The sequence below is a fragment of the Lycium barbarum genome, chromosome 4 (assembly GCF_019175385.1).
Source record: "Lycium barbarum isolate Lr01 chromosome 4, ASM1917538v2, whole genome shotgun sequence".
NCBI lineage: Eukaryota > Viridiplantae > Streptophyta > Magnoliopsida > Solanales > Solanaceae > Lycium > Lycium barbarum.
Window position 1 is genome coordinate 123,324,617 of NC_083340.1, and position 17,441 is coordinate 123,342,057.

Below are 17,441 nucleotides of genomic sequence, written 5' to 3' on the forward strand. Positions count from 1 at the left end.
CTTTAGGTTACCCCAGAGTTCCCATTTGTCCTTTTATATCGACATTTGTGAAAATTGGGTATACTTCCCAGGGGGGTCACCCATCCCAGAATTGCTCTGGTTCCAGCACGCTTAACTTCGAAACTTTCATGTGTTTTGGCGCGTTATTGCTAATATAACGGCGTCGACTGCCCCACGCAACCTTTGTCACATCATTTAGGGCAGATCGGGGTCTTAGCAAAATTTTGAAAAAATTTCGTAGCGGGTCCCACACCAATCTGATCCGCGCAATAACCATGTCGCCCTTCCGAATTCTCGATATTCATTTTCATCTGTACGTATAACTATCTCAGGCGGCTCTATTGGTTTGGATCTTTACCTTACTTTCACTGACGCCCAGAAAGAGAAAATCACATAATATAACAGAATACAGATCCATCAATACATATATTTCTCAAGAAAAGATTAACAATATACCTGGGTCTGCGCTCGAGGACGCTCCTGGGTCCTGCCGGCCGGTCAAAGCATACACGCGGTGTGAAGGTCCGCCGGAACTGGAAGCTCCTCCACGACCTCTGCCACGACTCGCTAGTGCCGGTATATCTCGCCCCGTGGGGCGCATGGCTACAGAAGGAGAAAATGAGCCGGCAACTGACCCAGTGGGCTGGACTGAACCTGAACCACCCCTGTACGGGCACTCTCTCATAACATGGCCCTGACGGCCGCACGAGAAACAAGCTCCGGTGGCGAGACGGCATTCTCCCGGGTGGTACCTGCCACACTGAGGACACTGAGGCATAGATAGCCTCGTCTGACTGAACCCCCTACTTTGTTGTGAATCCAAGGCCCTAGAACCCTGGCCTGCTCCAGACGGACCTGCGCCATCAAAACGTCTGCCGGCGGACTGGGTACCCCGGCCTGACGGAGGAAGGGACCTACCAGACGACTGCTGAGACCATCCACCTCGGAAATCTCCGGAATATCCCGCAGATCTGGCCCTCTTGGGCGGCCTCCTATCACGATCTCTGCTGGGCTGATCTGCTCGATGGCGGTCCTCCATCCCTTGGGCATAAGCCTGTAGTCGGGCAATGTCCATGTCTGTCTGCAATGCCACCGCCATACAGCCATCAATCAGGTAGCGGTCTAAACCCATCACATATCTGTGCATCCGATCGGCCATATATGCTACTACGGCAGGAGCATACCGGGCCAAAGAATTAAACTCCATATTATACTCCCGAACGCTCCGACCTCTCTGCTGCAGATGCAAAAATCGGTCAACCCGCGCTCGCCGTAACTCTGGGGGCAAAAAGTGACGAGTGAAAGCAGTCACGAACTCGTCCCAAGTAGCCGGGGGAGCACCCTCACCCCTGGATAGCTCCCAGGACTCATACCACTGAGCGGCAACATCCCGTAGCCTATGCGAAGCCAACTCAACAAACTCAGTCGCTGAAGCCCTGACCAAATCTAGTGAGCGCCGCATCCCTCGAATAAAGTCATGGGGGTCCTCGTCGGGCTTAGACCCGAAAAACTCTGGAGGGCCACATAATAGGAACTCTCGAACCCTCAGGCTATCACGCCTGTCATTATCATCATCATCTCTCCGCCCGCGTCCGCGAGCCTGTCCGGCCGCTATCGTCGTCAACAGCTGCACGACCTCCCTCAAAGTCCTGTTCTCAGTCTCTGGCTGGGGAGCTGGGGCCTCCGGGGCTAAGGGTGGAGCTGCTTCCGGCCCCTCCGGTAGTGGTACAGTAGAACCCTCTGACTGTGGCACAACATCGGGCATGGTCTGGGGGTGGGCTCTAGTAACCCTCTGGGCCCGGCTAGTCTCCCCGGTCTCTGGCACCGCTTTGCCCTTCTGGGCGGCCGTCGCCTTCTTTGGAGGCATCGCTGAAAACATAACATTTCGTCAGAAGGGAAACATCCTGATAACACATCTTTAACGCACGATCTAAGATCCAAAGAAAGGGTAACATCCTATATGTCCTGTAGCCTCCTGTTTATAGATGTGGTGCACAACACACCGATAAACAAGACTCTACTAGACACGGCCTGTAGACATTCCGAGGACAAACCGCTCTGATACCACTTTTGTCACGACCCAACCCCGTAGGCCGTGACTAGTGCCCGATCTGGGCACCCAAACCCATCTATCAAATGCATTCAAATATATAGCAGAAGCCGACAAGGCTATATTCCAAATTTAGATAATTTCTAGAAAATTTCGGCAGAGTTTCCTTTATTTTACAGACTATCCAAAATAGCCCTGTACACAGCAAACACCATCAAAGGCCACACAGGGCTAACAAAGCAACGTATAAACATATGCGGACCGGCCGCCTCGGCGTATGGGATCGCCCAAACAACATATACACATAACCATACAGAAAGACCATAACCCACAGACATGTCTACAGGCCTCTAACAGACATAACGGGATCATATGACGGGACAGGGCCCCGCCGTACCCCAAATGACCATATGTACAGAAGATGAAAACAACAGAAGATATATACCAAAATATAAGCTCCGGATCAACAGGAGCACTCCCAAGTAGCACTTCCTTTGTTTATTCTACTTTTCCCATCGTCTATATCAATTCCCAACATTCACAATAATACCCACAACATTACCACCAACAACCATCATTCATATCGACTCATCACATTTCACCATTTTCCTCCAATTTTTCCATAATTTCCTACCTAGCTTATCATCGTGTTTTCACACCTTTAATACTTATTTCATGGTAAAATCATCATTTCTAGCATATTCATAACCTTAACACTTCAACTTATATGATTCAATTCCATCATCACTCAATGGTGGCACTATTCACCCATTTTTCTATGTCTTCCTACAATTCAAGCTTTTCCTATGTTTCTAACACTTAAATAACTTAATAAGGTCATGAAACATACCTTGGATGGTGATTGAACAACCCTTGAGTTGAAATGCTTCGCTCCAACAAAACCCTAGGTCCTCCTTCTAGGAATTTCTTGACTCAAACAATCCCTTTTGATGTGTTCTTGCACTAGGTTATGGTGAATTGATGAATTTGATCTTAGATTTCTACTTGTGTTCTTGGTTTGGGAGAGTGTAGAATATTCTAGAGAGAGAGCGGATAGTGTAGTAGAAAGTGGGAATGAAGAAAATGAGACTTGGATCATATTTTATAAAATTCAACTTCAGTCCCGATGTCATTATACGGTTCGTTATACGGTCCGTATAAATTTATACGGTCCGTATAACTGGCCGTAAAATGGACCCAGAGATCACCCCTTTCTGTAACCATTTGACGATCCATTTGACGGGCCGTATAATCGTTATACGGTCCGTATAATTCACCGTAAAATCGACCTTCTTTCAACCTCATTCTGTGACACTTTGATGATTCATTTTACGGACCGTCAAACCGTTATACGGTCCGTATAGTACACCGTAAAACTCACCCTTCAGCCAGCCTCTTCTGTGACACTTCTACAGTCCGTATAATGGACCGTAAAACACTTTTACGGTCCGTATAATGGACCGTATACTCCAGTTCACTGAAGCTTATTTTCTTGACTTGGTCTCATTTCCGATCCTTATGGAAACTTCGTAAAAGTTGTTCAACTCCTCGATACCAATCTACGGGACCTTATTACTTGCCTTCAAAATGCCACACACATATTTTATCCTTATTAGCTTATTTTGCACATGCTAACGGAAAATTTCCGGGGTGTAACATCGCCGGTGATGGAGAGGTGACAATCTGCACATGACATTAGGACTTAGGATCAGATGAGATAATTAAATTAAGAACTTTGGTTTAGTATCAAAATTCATGTGCATTGTTCCTATTTAGTTACTGTGTGATTTCATTTCGACCTTTTTTTTGGGTTAAAAAGATTAGCTTATTTATAGCGAAAAAAAAAGGTTCCTGATTTATGTATTTCTTGTATATGTTAATGGTATATTTGTGTATATCTTGAATATGTTATTGGAATGAAGACTCCCAACGGCTATTTAAGTGCTAAAAATTATAAAAAGTTGAGAATGTGATACAAGACTACGTAAATAATTTAAAATGAAACTTCAAACTTAAATTGATAATATTGCAAATTCAAAACATACAAACTTGAACAATTAACTTATTACAAATGAAAGTTCAAAACGCTAGCATCGATGGAGAGATTTAACGAAGAGATAAACTTCAAAGTTCAATTTTGTGCCTTTTGTCCAAGTGCCTACGTAACAGACCGATACCCACAAAAACCGATTCGGACTTATGGAGATATATTTGACCACAATGTTGACATTTAATATGTTCCTCGTCTACTCGGTCAAAATGCAACCACACCGGACTTGAAATTGATCTTCGCACTGGAGGAGGAGGTGGAGGATTATCATTATCCAGTAATTTTAAATTTTGAAGTTTGAACTTGGAAGTTGGAGAAGAGAGAGAGAGAGAGATGAGTAGGAAATTTAGGGAAAGAGGAGAGTAGGGAATTGTGAGATAATATGAAGAATGAATGGTATTTATAGATTTAAAACAGGGCCAAAGTATAATTTAACGAACTTGATGGTTAAAATAAAGTTGACAACAACTAGATTTTAAAGTATCAAACTTAATAAATTTTAGTATTAGAATTTTTTTTTAAATAATTAAAATTCGGCCTGGCCCATTAACTAAAACCAAGCCCGGCCCAGTTAGCCCACTACGTACCCCTATCCGGGAAGGGGCTGGGCCGGACACCCCTTTCCCTCCTCCAACCCGGCCCCAACCCGCCCACTAACTATGGCCCGCCCGGCCCCATATGACCTGCATTTATATGGCCCGGCCCACTTGACCGGCTTATATTACGCCAAAATAGCTTAATATTCAGAACAAATCAGAGAAAGATAGCTAAAAAATTCCCTGCCAGGAAGGTGAAATAAAAGAACTTAATTAGTAGGAGTATAATAATAATAAAAATAAAGAATGACCCAAAAAATTCTACAGAGCGTGACCCACTGAAAAAAATAAAAGAACCTAAATTTTCTCTTGCAGAGTAACTACTTGCTCTAGAGAAAGCATTTGATAAAAACGGTCGAAGTCTTGTCATGTCATTTGAAAAGCTTAAATTATAAGAGAGATTATATTTTTTATTATTTAATTATGCATGCCTTCAACACGGCTCTCCCGTGTAAGTTTAATTATTTTTTCATGGGCCAAATACATAAAACTTTTTCTTAAATGGATGTCAATAAAACTCAAACTCAAAATCGTTATTTGCTCTGATATCATATTAAAAAAAGTATGATTGTTTCGGGTAAATATTTAGATTGTGATCAGTTGAATTCGAGCAAGTAACCAACGAATAACCCTAGATCCAAATTCCCAAATTAAAGTAGGTGGAGTTGGACCCAAGAAGGATAAGGTCAAAATTGAGCTTCATCACCTGCCAAGTTGGACATCTCCTAGACCAAGTCCCTCGTGGCATTTCCAACCTTCTTCGTCCTTTCAATTTGAACCAAACCTTCCTACATTATATAAGTCACAACCCCTCTCATCCTCACAACCCCTCTCATCTTTACAAAGAAAAACTTTCCTAGCTACTAGAATTCATATATTCTGCTTATAAGAGAGAAAAGATATTATCCACTATCAACACCAAGAAAGTATGGGAAATTGTATGAAAAAAGAATCCTCCATGCAATGGGGAGGCGAAGACTGGAGCTTACCCTCCACAGTGCCAAAAACTAACAAGGATTTCTATTGTCATAAGACCATGAAAGTTGAGGAAGATCATCTTCACATCGGAGAAGAAAAGGAAAACTTCAATTCTTCTACGTCCATGATAAAAGAGGTAATAAAGATAAAGATCACGAAGAAGCAATTGTCGGAGTTAATGGGTAAGGCAGACGTAGAAGGCCTATCCGTACATCAACTATTGACAAAGTTGATGAACGTCAATGAAGGGATTGAGTTGCATCATCGGTCATGGAGGCCTGCCTTACAGAGTATTCCTGAAGTCAATTAAGTCCCCTAGTGTATTTTCTTTCTTTTTCAGTTTTTGGAGGTAGGAGGATTCATTGATTCTTTTATGCAGTGTGTATATAGGTGATTTTAGGTGTAGGGAGTAGGAAATTCAAGTTTATGCCTGCAGTTTCTTACCTTGTGCATGAATAAATAGACTTGGTTTAGGAAACAACTCTTTTGTAAAGTTGTCCTTTCTATCAATTGATCATCTCTTAGTCTTTTGTAATAAATAAAAATTTAGATTGGACAGTTTAACGACATATTTCAATTGGTACGTAGATATATCGTTGTAGTTGATTCCGTGGCAATGATTAACAACAGAAATATATTGTCACTAGAATCACTAGTTTGTTTTTAATAATTGTAAATAAATGAATCTTGGACCTAACTCTACCCCAAAAACTAGCTTATAAGCGAAGGATTGCCCAAGTCCATATAAGGAGACCATTCATCTCATTAACCACTGATGTGGAACTTTTTCACTCTTCAACAATTATAATTTTGTTGTCAAGGAATATTTTCCGATAGAATTTCATTAGTTTATAGACGGCAGGTGGGATTTTCAAACTTAAAGTTTTAGTGGGATGCTCAAGTTGTTTCCTAAAAGGAATAAGGAAGAGAGAGCTAGTAAGGAGGGCGACAAGAATTTAACTCACTTCTTATGTAAAAGGATTTCAGCGATAAGACCCGACTATAAATATCCATATAGCAACTTCAGAGACTATGGTTTTCGATATGGAAAACTTATGTCAAGTGGGCCGGGTCGGGCCGGGCCATTTAAATGTGTGCCACAAGGGGCCGGGTCGGGGCCGGGCCGGGCCGTAAGTTAAGTGGGCCGGGCTGGGGGCCGGGCTTGGAGAGGGAAAGGGTGTCCGGCCCAGCCCACCTCGGATAGGGGCTACACGTCGGGCTAACCGGGCCCGTTAGTGGGCCGGGCTGGGTTTTAGTTAGTGGGCCGGGCCAAGTTTTAGTTAGTGGGCCGGGCCGGGTTTTAGTTAGTGGGCCGAGCCGGATTTTAATTATTTTAAAAAAAAATTCTAATGCTAAAATTTATTAAGTTTAATACTTTAAAATCTAGTTGTTGTCAACTTTATTTTAACCTTCAAGTTCCTTAAATTATACTTTGGCCCTATTTTCAAACTATAAATACCATTCATTCTTCTCCATATTATCTCACAATTCCCTACTCTCCTCTTTCTCTAAATTTCCTACTCATCTAAATGGGAACTAAATGGGAACAATGCACGTGAGTTTTGATACTAAACCAAAGTTCTTAATTTAATTATCTCATCTGATCCTAAGTCCTAATGTCATGTGCAGATTGTCACGTCTCTATCATCGGTGGAGACATTTCAATATGCTAAAAAATATTTAATTATTATTATATATAAAATATTTGAAACTAATAAGATTATATTAATATATTATTATATATATAACTAATAGTTTATATTATTATATAGTATACTGTATAACCTATTGAAATATTTTTGAACTTGTGTAAGCCAACAGCAAGATAGTAACTTAAAAGGGGTATTTGATTTATTTCACGCATCAGCAATTTCAGAGGTAAATTATTTTTCATTTAGTAGCAATTAAATATTAACGAATTCGATTCCTCTTCGTTTTTATTGTCTCCATTTTTCTCAAGTTCTTACTTGAATAAGAGACACATTACATGAGTTAAAATTAATGGTTAAGTTTTAATTAACTAAAGTAAGATTCTAACTATGGTTTGAATAATTAATAAATATTTCATATATTTGCTTCCAAAATTTTAAGAATCCCACAATTTTAGCTACAACTATTTTATTGGGATACAATGTTTTTAAAATACTTATTATTAGTAATAAATGTAATACTTATCTTTTTATTTTTTAATTTGAAGTGGGTCGGGCTGGGCCGGGCCGATGCTCCGGTGGGCCATCACCCGGGCTTATGGTGGGCCGGGCTGGTGGGCTGTCCACCTTGTCCGGCCCAGCCCCCTAATAAAACCCACCTAGCCCAGCCCCTTACACCTATTAGTGGGCTTGGGTCGGGCCGGTGGTGGGCCGGGTTTACCGGGCCGGGTTCGGGCTGGCCCGGCCCACTTGACACCCTTAACTTATCCTTAGTGATTCCCTTGTGAGCTCTACATACGTAACGTTGCTTTGGTACTTACGGAATACGGAGTACACTTTAACAAATTAACAATAAACGGACAATTTGCACGATTGTTATTTTCGGGGGTGGTCTTTAATTTTTACCTCTCAAAATGGTGGTCTTTAATTTTTTGTCCTTCGCTAAAAGTCTCTTGGTTCCGGGTTCGAACTCTCACTCAGTCAAAAATTAAAAACAATTTCGCAAGGTAGATTTTGGATCCGCAAGACAGAGTTTTGCAGAATTTCCAACTCTACCTAATCAGTTTGCCTCAAACTCTACCTGATCAAGCAGAGTTTGCCTGCAAACTCTACTTAAGCCAGAGTTTTGCCTTCAGGTATAAGGCAAACTCTACCTTAAAGCAGAGTTTTGCCTTCAGGCATAAGGCAAAACTCTACCTTAACGTAGAGGTTTGCATTAAAAAAAAACATATATTTACTCAGTTGGAATTTTGCATAACTCTGCTTTAAGGCCTAACTTCTGCACCAATAGGCCTAATTTTGTTACGAAACTCTGGCTTGCGATTTTTTTTTTTTTTACTAAGCCAGAATTCGAACTCCAAATCTCATGATATTAGACGAAAGACAAAATTTAAAGACTAGTGCCTTTGAAGGACAATCCGCACAAAAAAATGACAATAAACTAGCTACTACTACCCAAAAAGCGCAATACAAGTATCAATCAAAAGGATAAAAAGCTAAAAGGAGACTTGGTCTAATGTAGTAGTCGCCATTGGTAGACATTGTTAACAAAAGACAATGTCACAGCATAATGAAAAAATCGTTTAAAATTCACTAGGGGTAGACTTTTGTAACATAAGACAATGTCATTGCACTTTCCATGAAGTTGGAATTCAATTGTGCTACTTCATTTCACCCTGAAGTGAACATTTTCTATACTGAAATGGCAAATAGTTTACTATATAACTTACCAATGAGCATGTGACGCTCAAGTTCAATCATTTGGGAGACATGGTATTCTTTCGTTGTAATTAGATTATATTATTATTTTCCCTTTCTTTATTTAATGAAAAGTTTGATATTTCCTCTCATGCATGAATCACAATTATAGTCATGTAAGGTTGATTGGCTCGATCATTGGCTCGGTCAAAGTTAAGGCACGGGGTACCAGTCTGTCCCACCAAGATTTCGGGGCTTGATACTTTGTGCTGGTAGTGGGTGTAGCAGAGGGTCGGTGCAAATGAGGAAAAATAGATTTTCTTGTGGTGTAAGTACGTATATCTATTTATTTTGCCAATGTACATGTGTATATCCATCTATATCTGTATATATTGATGTATATCCGTGTGTGGATAGACACGTGATATCCAACGCAACATTGACGTCTTTTGATGTCAATTTCAACGCTGAATGTTTACTCCAAATAAGTCCAAATCGCCTCCAATCTTTTCCAAATATCGAATATAGCCTCGCCCAAACATTTTTAATGAATTCCAACCACACTTACGAAAACACAATTGTTAAATGTTTATCAAATTCCGAACTGAATCGTAAAATGAGTTCTACTGGTGCTTTCTTCAAAAGATTGTAGAGTTTGAGGAAGAATTGTTGGGAAGAAACAAGCAATAACCAAATTGCACGACAAGGTAACAGCGGAAGAAATACCCAAGTCGAAACTTCCCATACTATTTGAACCAAGAGAAGACAATAAACACTAGCACAGATGGAAATCCGGGAAGCAGCTATACCAACAATAAAGTAGCAAAGCAAGCAAAAATAAATCAATTGCAAGAGACACCAAATTTACGTGGTAAAACCCCTTCAAGGTGAAGAGGAAACATCCACGAGACCCCCGGCCCACAAAAGCTCCACTATAATCAACAAGAGTTACAACAATGTTCTCCAAATGGCTACAACAACAAAGCCAAGCACGGAGCAACAATACATAAAAGATAGCACCAAAACTAGGGAAGAAAAGAGAGAAATCACCCCCAAAAACGAGCTACCTTTCGTACTCGAAAACTAGAGAGACAGACCTCAAAATACGATCTCCCCCGTTGAAATCGAAGAACCGGATGTTAAGAATCCCCAGTCCAAATTTCAGCACAATCCAACGGTTAACGAATCAGAACACGCAATTTAAAGCGGACTGCTTTAGCAGAAAATTTCTGGACGAAAATCTGTTTTCTCTCTCACGTTTTTCTCTCTATATGGCTGCTATGAATTCACTCTTGTGTTCTCAAAATAAGACCTAAATTGATCCTATATATAGAGGAAATTTTGGGCAAAATTGGCCTGGTCCAAATTGGATTGGGTTTTATTAATCCAATTCCACATAGGAAGGGAAAACCCAAAAACCTAATTGGATTGAGTTTTATTAATCCAATTCTACATAGGAAGGGAAAATCCAAAAACAAAACAATTCTCCCCCTCCCGACTATGTGGAGGAAACCGCCATCCCTGTGATCAAGCTACACTCTTCAAACTTCGCTCTTGGCAAAGCTTTGGTCAACATATCCGAACCATTATCATCGGTGTGAATCTTCTCAAGTTCAAGCAACTTAGAATCCAACACATCTCTAATCCAATGGTATCTCACATCAATATGTTTCGACCTACCATGAAATGTAGAGTTCTTGCCAAGATGAATAGCACTTTGACTGTCGCAATAAAGCACATACCTCTCTTGAGCAAAGCCAAGTTCCTCCATAAATCTCTTCATCCAGAGCAACTCTTTACAAGCTTCAACGGCAGCAATAAGCTCAGCTTCTGTAGTAGATAGAGTAACACATTTTTGCAACCTAGATTGCCAAGACACAGCTCTCCCTGCATAAGTAATCAAGTAGCCCGAAGTAGACTTACGAGTATCAACATCACCGGCCATATCTGAATCAGTGTAACCACAAAGAATAGGCTTTCCTGTCCCAAAACACAAATTCAGACTAGAAGTGCCGCAAAGATATCTCATAATCCACTTCACAGCATTCAAATGCTCTCTTCCCGGACGGCTGACAACACCAACGGCATGAGCAATATCAAGTCTTGTACAAATCATTGCATACATCAGACTGCCAACGGCTGAAGCATAAGGAACTTTCTTCATATCTTCCTTCTCACCATCACTGGAAGGACACTGCTTCGTGCTCAATTTGAAGTGCATAGCTAAAGGTTTTTTGACAACTTTAGCTTTATCCATATTGAACCTGCGAAGTACTTTCTGAATGTACTTCTCTTGTGATAACCACTACTTCTTGGCCTTTCTGTCACGAACAATTTCCATGCCAAGAATCTACCTTGTTGGTCCCAAGTCTTTCATGGCAAAAGACTTATTCAACTCTTGCTTTTCCAAATATGGTAATTACTGCCATTTAAACAAACCATCTTGCTCATATTTACCTCCATCATTCAAATAGACAATTGACACAACCAAATACAACCACAAGCTCTGATACCACTTTGTTGGGAAGAAACAAGCAATAACCAAATTGCACGACAAGGTAACAGCGGAAGAAATACCTAAGTCGAAACTTCCCACACTATTTGAACCAAGAGAAGACAATAAACACTAGCACAGATGGAAATCCGGGCGGCAGCTATACCAACAATAAAATAGCAAAGCAAGCAAAAATAAATCAATTGCAAGAGACACCAAATTTACGTGGTAAAACCCCTTCAAGGTGAAGAGCTTGGGCAATCCTTCTCTCTTTGAGCTAGCTTTTGAGGTGTGAATTAGGCCCAATACCTAATTTGACATGGTATCAGAGCCAAGCCCAGACCCGATTCGATGTGGACCCCCGAAAAAAAAGGGAGGCAGAATGCCCTGGACTAATTGACCAGTCCCGAACCATTAGGGGGGGGGGGGGGGGGAGTGAAGATGTCCGATCCATGAATGTGCACACTCCCGACTGGACAGTGGACTCCGGATAAAAAGAATGTCCTTATAAGGCTTGAGCAATCCTCCTCTTTTTGAGCTAGCTTGGGATGTGAGTTAGGCCCAATGCCTAATTTGACATCTTGAACTTCTAAAATGATAAATAATTTGATATAAGAGATAAGGGTTAAAAACGCATCCCAACTATCACTTTTTTTTTTTTAGTTTCATACCTAAACTATCACTATCTAGTTTGCAAACACACCTCAAATTATTCTTGAATGACATGTGATCTACACTCTCCATTTTATATAAAAATGTTGCCAAGTGCTGTCCACGTAGATAAATGATGTCACAATGGCATCTACATGGAAATATTTTAAAAAAAACTATTTGTTTTAAAAAACAAACTGAAAAATAATGATTTTTGTAAAAATATATATATATATATATATATATATATATATATATATATATATATATATATATATAGAAAATTTAAAAAATATTTTAAAAAATGAAAAAGTTATTTTTTTAACTGATTATTTATTTTTCACATTTTTTTAAAAAATCAACTTCTCCATTTTTTAAATCATTTTTTTTTTTCTGATTTTCTAAATTTTTTGACATTTTTTTTGATATATTTTTTTTTTAAATCCAGATTTTATTTTTTAACAAAAATGCTGATTTTTTTTTTGAAAAAAAATAATGCAGTTTTTTTAAAAAAATATAAAGTTTTTTTTTATAAAAAAATATTATTTTTTAATTTCCATGTAGGTGCCACCATAGCATTATTTATTCCATGTGGACAATTGTTTTGAGAAAATTTTAGCGTCCCTTACCTTCTCGAAAGCGAGTTCACACATTTAGTTCAGGTTGACTTTCTCAACCTTCTGATAATTTAGGTATGAAACTAAAAAAAGAAAGTGATAGTTGAGGTGTGTTTTTGACCTTTATCTCTTAATATAACTATATTTAAAAATCACAATAGATAATTTGAGGCAGAGGGAGTATTAGATTTCCAATTTAGACCCTCCAACCAACCCGTCCTTCTTTCTTATAAAGTGAACTCAACTACTTGTACTTAACGTTGCTATGGCACTTGCTTGGAACACTTTAAACAAACACACTTAACGTACGTTTCCGTTGGCACTTATTACTAAATACACTTGACGTTTGCTTTGGCACTTACTGGGAACACCTTAACTAAATACCCAAAAAGGCTCAACGCTCCTATCAAAAGGATAAAAAATGAAAAGGAGACCAGATCAGGTGTATGACTTGGTCTAATATAGTAGCCACCAGTAGAGAAGATACATCAATGTGGATTGCCTATCTAGTTGCACATTAAATTTATAAGAGGACTGAGCTTGCGTGCGTGCATGCATGTTGACTGAGATCATAGGAAATGGAAAAAAGCAAGCAAGAGCCTAAAGGAAAAAAGAATGGTATAAAATTCACTAGTGGTAGACATTGTTAACAAAAGACGATGTCACTGCATGCACTTTCAATATAGCTTGAATTCAAAAGTATATATACTAATAAAATGGCAAGTAGAGTACTACTACTTATATAACAATTGGTTTAAACACGTGATGCTCAAGTTCAATATTTTGGGAACTAAGAATCATCCGTGCAATGGGGAAGGCGAAGACTGCCGCTTACCGTCTATGGAGCCAAAAACTAACCAGGATTTTTATTGTCACGAGACCATGAAATTTGAGGAAATCCACTTCTCATGGGAGAAAATAAGGAAAGTATTTATTCTTCTACGTCAGTAGTAAAAGAGGTAAAGATAAAGATCACGAAGAAGCAATTATCGGAGTTGATGGGTAGGGCAGACGTACAAGGCCTATCCGTACATCAACTATTGACAAAATTGATGAACGCAAGTGAAGGGCTTGAGTTGCATGGTTACTCACGGAGGCCTGCCTTACATACTATACCTGAAGTAAATTAAGTCCGTGTATTATTTATTTTTAGAGCATATCAGTAGAAGGGTTCATTGATTTGTTTGAGTGTGAAAATTGATGAACATCAATAAGGGATTGTGTTGCATCATCGGTGATGGAGGCCTGCCTTACATAGTATACCTGAAGTCAATTAATTCCGATGTATCATTATTTTGTTTTTTCATTTTTGGATATACGTAGGAGGGTTCATTGATTTGATTATGGAGTGTGTATACGATAATTATTAAGTGCGCACTTGTTCTAGTGGTGATGCTCAGAAGCAAGCAACTTTAAAGCAGCTTACCATGTTCACGAAAAAATTGGACTTGGTTTAGGAAGCAATTCTTCTGTATATTTAATTTCTTCTTTCAATTAATTACTTTCATTGTCTCAATTTATGTTGTACCATTCGGATTTTGAGAGTCAAATTTCTTAATTTTGATCGTGAATTCGAACACATACTATATGAAAACTACATACGTAAAAGGTACTATAAGTCACAATAGTTAATAATTCAAAACTTTAAAAAATATGTGAAAACTTACAGTCAAAGAAACTTGTTTAACTCTGAGAATCTAAATGGTGCCAGATAATTTGAGGGAGGAGTAATATCTCTTTGTCTATTCTACCTGCTTTTCTGGACAAGCATTCAATTATTTTTCGATAGGCTATTTTGATTTTTTTTTTTTTTTTGTAATAAACTGTGAAATCTTATTACCACCAACAAAACCATCATGAGAAATACAAACTAAAAAGCACCTGTAAACTTGGCTACTTTACATGCAGGGTGCCAAGAATAACAAGCCTCAGAAAAAACTAACTACACAGCATCTCAAGAAAACCTATACACTTTTTAAGCCTGTTTTGAACCTATAAACATACCTATCCTTTCCTTCACTATAAATTGTATCTGTTGTACTATGGCTGGTGTTCACATTTAGTTCTCGAAATTTTTTCTAATTCCTGGTCTTCCGGCTGAAGTACACCAGTGCTCCATGCATCGCAGCCAGCACTTCCTCCTTCATTCTGTTTAATATAGCTCAATGTAACTCTCGTCTCCATTTGAGGCAGTTGCATCTCCACCCATTGCATGAGTTCACTCCAGACTGCTTTTGCCCAGTCACAATCAACAAATACGTGTTTAGCATCTTCTATTTCCTCCTGTTCACACAACATACAATCTGCAGTCTCACATTGCATTCTCATACCCACCGTCCTATCTTTAGTAAACAATTTCTTGTGATAAGCTAACCATAGGATAAACATATGCTTTGGCAGTACTATCTTGCTCCATATGAGCTCATGTGATTCAACAAGTGTCCCATGTCCTAGCAATGCTAGATAACTCTGATTAACATAGTACTTGCCATTAGCAGTTAAAGTGTATCTATCATTGCTATACCACTGCTGCATTCCCAACTTAATCTTATTTAAATTATTCCAATACCAACTACAGTTATAAGATGGTACATGAGTCCAAAAATTCTCATTAGGTTTCATATAAATTCGTTGAATCCACCTGACCCATTACTTCCCCACAAGAATTCTCTGCATTTCTTGTCTAAAACCTTCAGCACACTTTGAGGTAAAATGAATACAGCTCCCCAAAAATTGTGAAGTGAGAATAAGATGGAGTTTATTACCTGCAATTTCCAGCATATGAGAGGTGCCTAGCTGATACAGCTCTGATTTTTCCAGTGATCTTCATAACTAATTGATGACAGTCCATTATTTTTTAAACCACTTCTTTGGTGACAGAGGCAGCCCCAAATATTTCATAAGGAAAGTCCCCACACTGAACCCTGCAAGTGCCAATAGTCTAGTCTTTGTTTCTTCATCCACACTAGCCATATAGATACTTGACTTATCAGAGTTGGCATTCAAACCTGTTACATCAGAAAATTGCTTTAAAGCTTCCATTATTCTCTACACAGATGTCACTGTACCTTTACAGAAGATCATCGGACCATCTGCAAAGGTGAGATGAGTGAGCTGTACATCTTTACACATGGCATGATACCTAAAGTCTGGTAACCGACTCATTTGCTTCAAGACCCTGCTTAAATATTCCATGATCAAAACAAATAGCAACGGGGATAATGGATCCCCTTGTCTCAATCCCCTTCTTCCTTCAAATTACCCACAACTGTCACCATTTACCTTGACAGAAAAGCTGGTTGTGGTAACACAAGTTTTTGATTAATTCTTTTTCTTCACTTTTCTGCTCTTTTTTCTTCTTGGTTGTTACAACTCCCCTCCTGACCCCACTTCTGGGAATACACAGAATATGTTGTTGTTGTTCGTTGTTACAACTCCTGTTTGATCAAGGCAGAAGAATGTATTGTCTTTGGTGGAATTGAAACTTTGAACTTAATTGATGTAAAATAGTATTAAATGAATGGTAATTATTAGAGGACAAAATTATATATCTAGCAAAATCTTATCTATTTCAGGAGTTTATTCAGACAAATTTCTCTGTTAACAAGGAATTAAAACAAATTCCTTCTCCAGCCATCCAAGAAATAATATTTCTTTTGCTAAGTTGAAAATTCAAGTTGTAAAAAATATATGCTCAGTAACAATATAACACAGTTAGTGAAGTAAATCAAAATAATAATTTCCGTGAAAATATAACATTGTTAGTGAATTAAATCAAAATTTCTAGGAATTTCACTAATTGAAGTAGGTTCAAATGAAAATTTGAATCTTTACATTGAAGGATTCAGCTCAAACCGAATTCTTGGATTAATTTCTATCTGTCTTAATGGGTTCATCTTAAAGATTTAAAAGTTTGAATTGATTTTTTCATGTTGAAGTGGGTTAAGCTAAAATATTGAATCTGTGAATCTGGGCAAAATAGCTTGGTAGGCCTCCGTACTTGTCCATTTTTGTCATCACAGTGTTTGTATTTATGAGTTTGTCAACTAAACTCTTCTACCCTTTTAAATTAAGCATCGTAAATCCTTTTTCGGCCTGGTCATAGTGTGTGTAATACAACTGCTTACCACATGATTTCCACGTCCTTTGAAAATGCCACATAGGATATTAGAGCCTAAATATGAATCAACCCCCATTTCCTCTTACATTTTCTTTCTTCGAACAACCCCCCCCCCCCCCCCCCCCCCCGCGGGGATTTTAGCCATCTCTATTTTTTTCACCTTCCTTCCAGCAAACCTTGCTCCAAGTGAGATCTGAAAGATTTGATTTTTGTGGTTTTGTTTTGTTTTTCTCTCTGATTTGGCTTTTGGGTATATTGAAGCACGGATTCAAGGAAAAGATCTCCAAGAACTTTGAAAATCAGTCCCTCTATCAAAATATGGAGAAAACAAAAGGCTAAATATAGTGGAAACCCAGAAATTTACAAAGCTTAAACAACAATGAAATGTAGCAGGAAGTAAAGAATAAAAAAAGGAAAAAAAAAAACCCCTGAAAATTGTTGATTTGTATTGATTGAAGCCGTGAAGGTGGTGAAAATGGGAAGGGGGAAGAAAGGGAAAAAGAAATGGGGGAGGGAATGAGGAAGAATGAGGGGTGGG

General features: G+C 38.8%; 2 protein-coding genes across 2 annotated transcripts; one reads left to right on the top strand and one right to left on the bottom strand.

The window, feature by feature from the left end:
* Positions 1-5,624: 5,624 nt before the first annotated feature.
* On the top strand, positions 5,625-5,984 carry LOC132637729 (uncharacterized). The gene has a single exon (XM_060354776.1). The coding sequence runs from the start codon at positions 5,625-5,627 to the stop codon at positions 5,982-5,984; it is 360 nt and encodes a 119-aa protein (XP_060210759.1).
* An 8,592-nt stretch (positions 5,985-14,576) lies between these two features.
* On the bottom strand, positions 14,577-17,014 carry LOC132636348 (uncharacterized). Its single transcript, XM_060353169.1, has 2 exons — positions 16,911-17,014; positions 14,577-16,220 (listed from the first exon to the last, which is right to left on the bottom strand). The coding sequence occupies exon 2, from the start codon at positions 15,403-15,405 to the stop codon at positions 14,824-14,826; it is 582 nt and encodes a 193-aa protein (XP_060209152.1). The 5' UTR covers positions 15,406-16,220; positions 16,911-17,014; the 3' UTR covers positions 14,577-14,823.
* Positions 17,015-17,441: the final 427 nt, after the last annotated feature.

Excerpts from the sequence above, each read along its gene's own strand:
- LOC132636348 (XM_060353169.1), bottom strand. The coding sequence starts at position 15,405 with ATGAAACCTAATGAGAATTTTTGGACTCATGTACCATCTTATAACTGT.
- LOC132637729 (XM_060354776.1), top strand. The coding sequence starts at position 5,625 with ATGGGAAATTGTATGAAAAAAGAATCCTCCATGCAATGGGGAGGCGAA.